Here is a 1,241-nt window from a genome sequence, read left to right on the forward strand (position 1 = left end):
TTATGTGACTCAGTTAAAAAAATCAATATATTAAGGGATAATGCAGGTAGTTAAATTATGTTATCTGACAGACAATTTTCCAGAGGGCTTTCTTGATGTCCCTGTTCCTCAGGCTGTAAATGAAGGGGTTCATCATGGGAACCACCATTGTATACATTACCGAAGCCACCATACTTTCCTTGGAAGAACTAGAAACTGCGGAACTAAGGTACACACCTATTCCTGTTCCATAAAATAGGCAAACAACTGACATGTGAGATCCACAGGTAGAGAAGGCTTTATATTTCCCTAACAGTGATGGAACTCTAAAAATAGAAGAAGTAATTTTATAGTAGGAGTAAAATATTCCTGAGGCAGGGAGGAAACCAACAATGATGCTTGAAAGAAACATGACTATGTCATTGATAGTAGTGTTAGAACAAGCAAGTTTTACAAGTTCTGGAACATCACAGAAGAAATGAGGTATTTCTATGTTAGTACAAAATGTTTGTTGTGACACCATAAAGCAGTGCACCTGTGCATCAATGAGACTGATACAAAATGATATTACAATCAAATATCTACACAGACAAGGATTCAGAATGACTTGGTAGTGTAGAGGGTGACAAATGGCCACCCATCGGTCATATGCCATCACTGCCAGTAGAAAGCTGTCCATACACCCAAAAAGAATAAAGAAAGATACTTGAGTTAAGCATTCAGCATAAGTTATGGATCTGTTATGGGCATGCAAGTTTATAAGCATTTTGGGGATGGTGGTGCTGCTGAAGCCCATGTCAGACAATGAAAGGTTGTAGAGAAAGAAGTACATTGGGCTGTGGAGGTGGGAATCAAAGCTGATGGCCAAGATGATGAGAACATTTCCAAGCATAGTGAGCAGGTATATGAGCAGAAATAATGCAAATAAGATGAGCTGCAGTTCAGGGTCCTCTGAGAGTCCAAGGAGAATGAATTCCAAGGTTCCCGTTAAATTATATGGTTCCATAAGCTAGGACATCTTTTGAAAACAAAACAAAACAAAACAAAACAGACCATTGTAGAGAACCACGCAGTATAGATGTAAGTGTCTACATGCCTATATGTTTGTAAACCAGCAATTCATAAGACACCATTCATACATGAGAACTGTTCATGTTTAGAAATTACCTATTTAATCAGGAAAAGGTTCTGTCTCTAAGAGCTTTGTTTTCTGTTTGGTAGATACTTGAAACATTGAAGAAGGGTAATTCATGATTTGAATA

At 37.8% G+C, this 1,241-nt stretch overlaps 1 protein-coding gene across 1 annotated transcript; it reads right to left on the reverse strand.

The window, feature by feature from the left end:
* Positions 1 to 55: 55 nt before the first annotated feature.
* On the reverse strand, positions 56 to 1,035 carry LOC110289011 (olfactory receptor 18-like). Its single transcript, XM_021155221.1, has one exon. The coding sequence runs from the start codon at positions 983 to 985 to the stop codon at positions 56 to 58; it is 930 nt and encodes a 309-aa protein (XP_021010880.1). The 5' UTR covers positions 986 to 1,035.
* Positions 1,036 to 1,241: the final 206 nt, after the last annotated feature.

This window comes from Mus caroli, unplaced genomic scaffold (assembly GCF_900094665.2).
Source record: "Mus caroli unplaced genomic scaffold, CAROLI_EIJ_v1.1 scaffold_22451_1, whole genome shotgun sequence".
NCBI classification, from domain to species: Eukaryota; Metazoa; Chordata; class Mammalia; order Rodentia; family Muridae; genus Mus; species Mus caroli.

Excerpts from the sequence above, each read along its gene's own strand:
- LOC110289011 (XM_021155221.1), bottom strand. The coding sequence starts at position 985 with ATGGAACCATATAATTTAACGGGAACCTTGGAATTCATTCTCCTTGGA.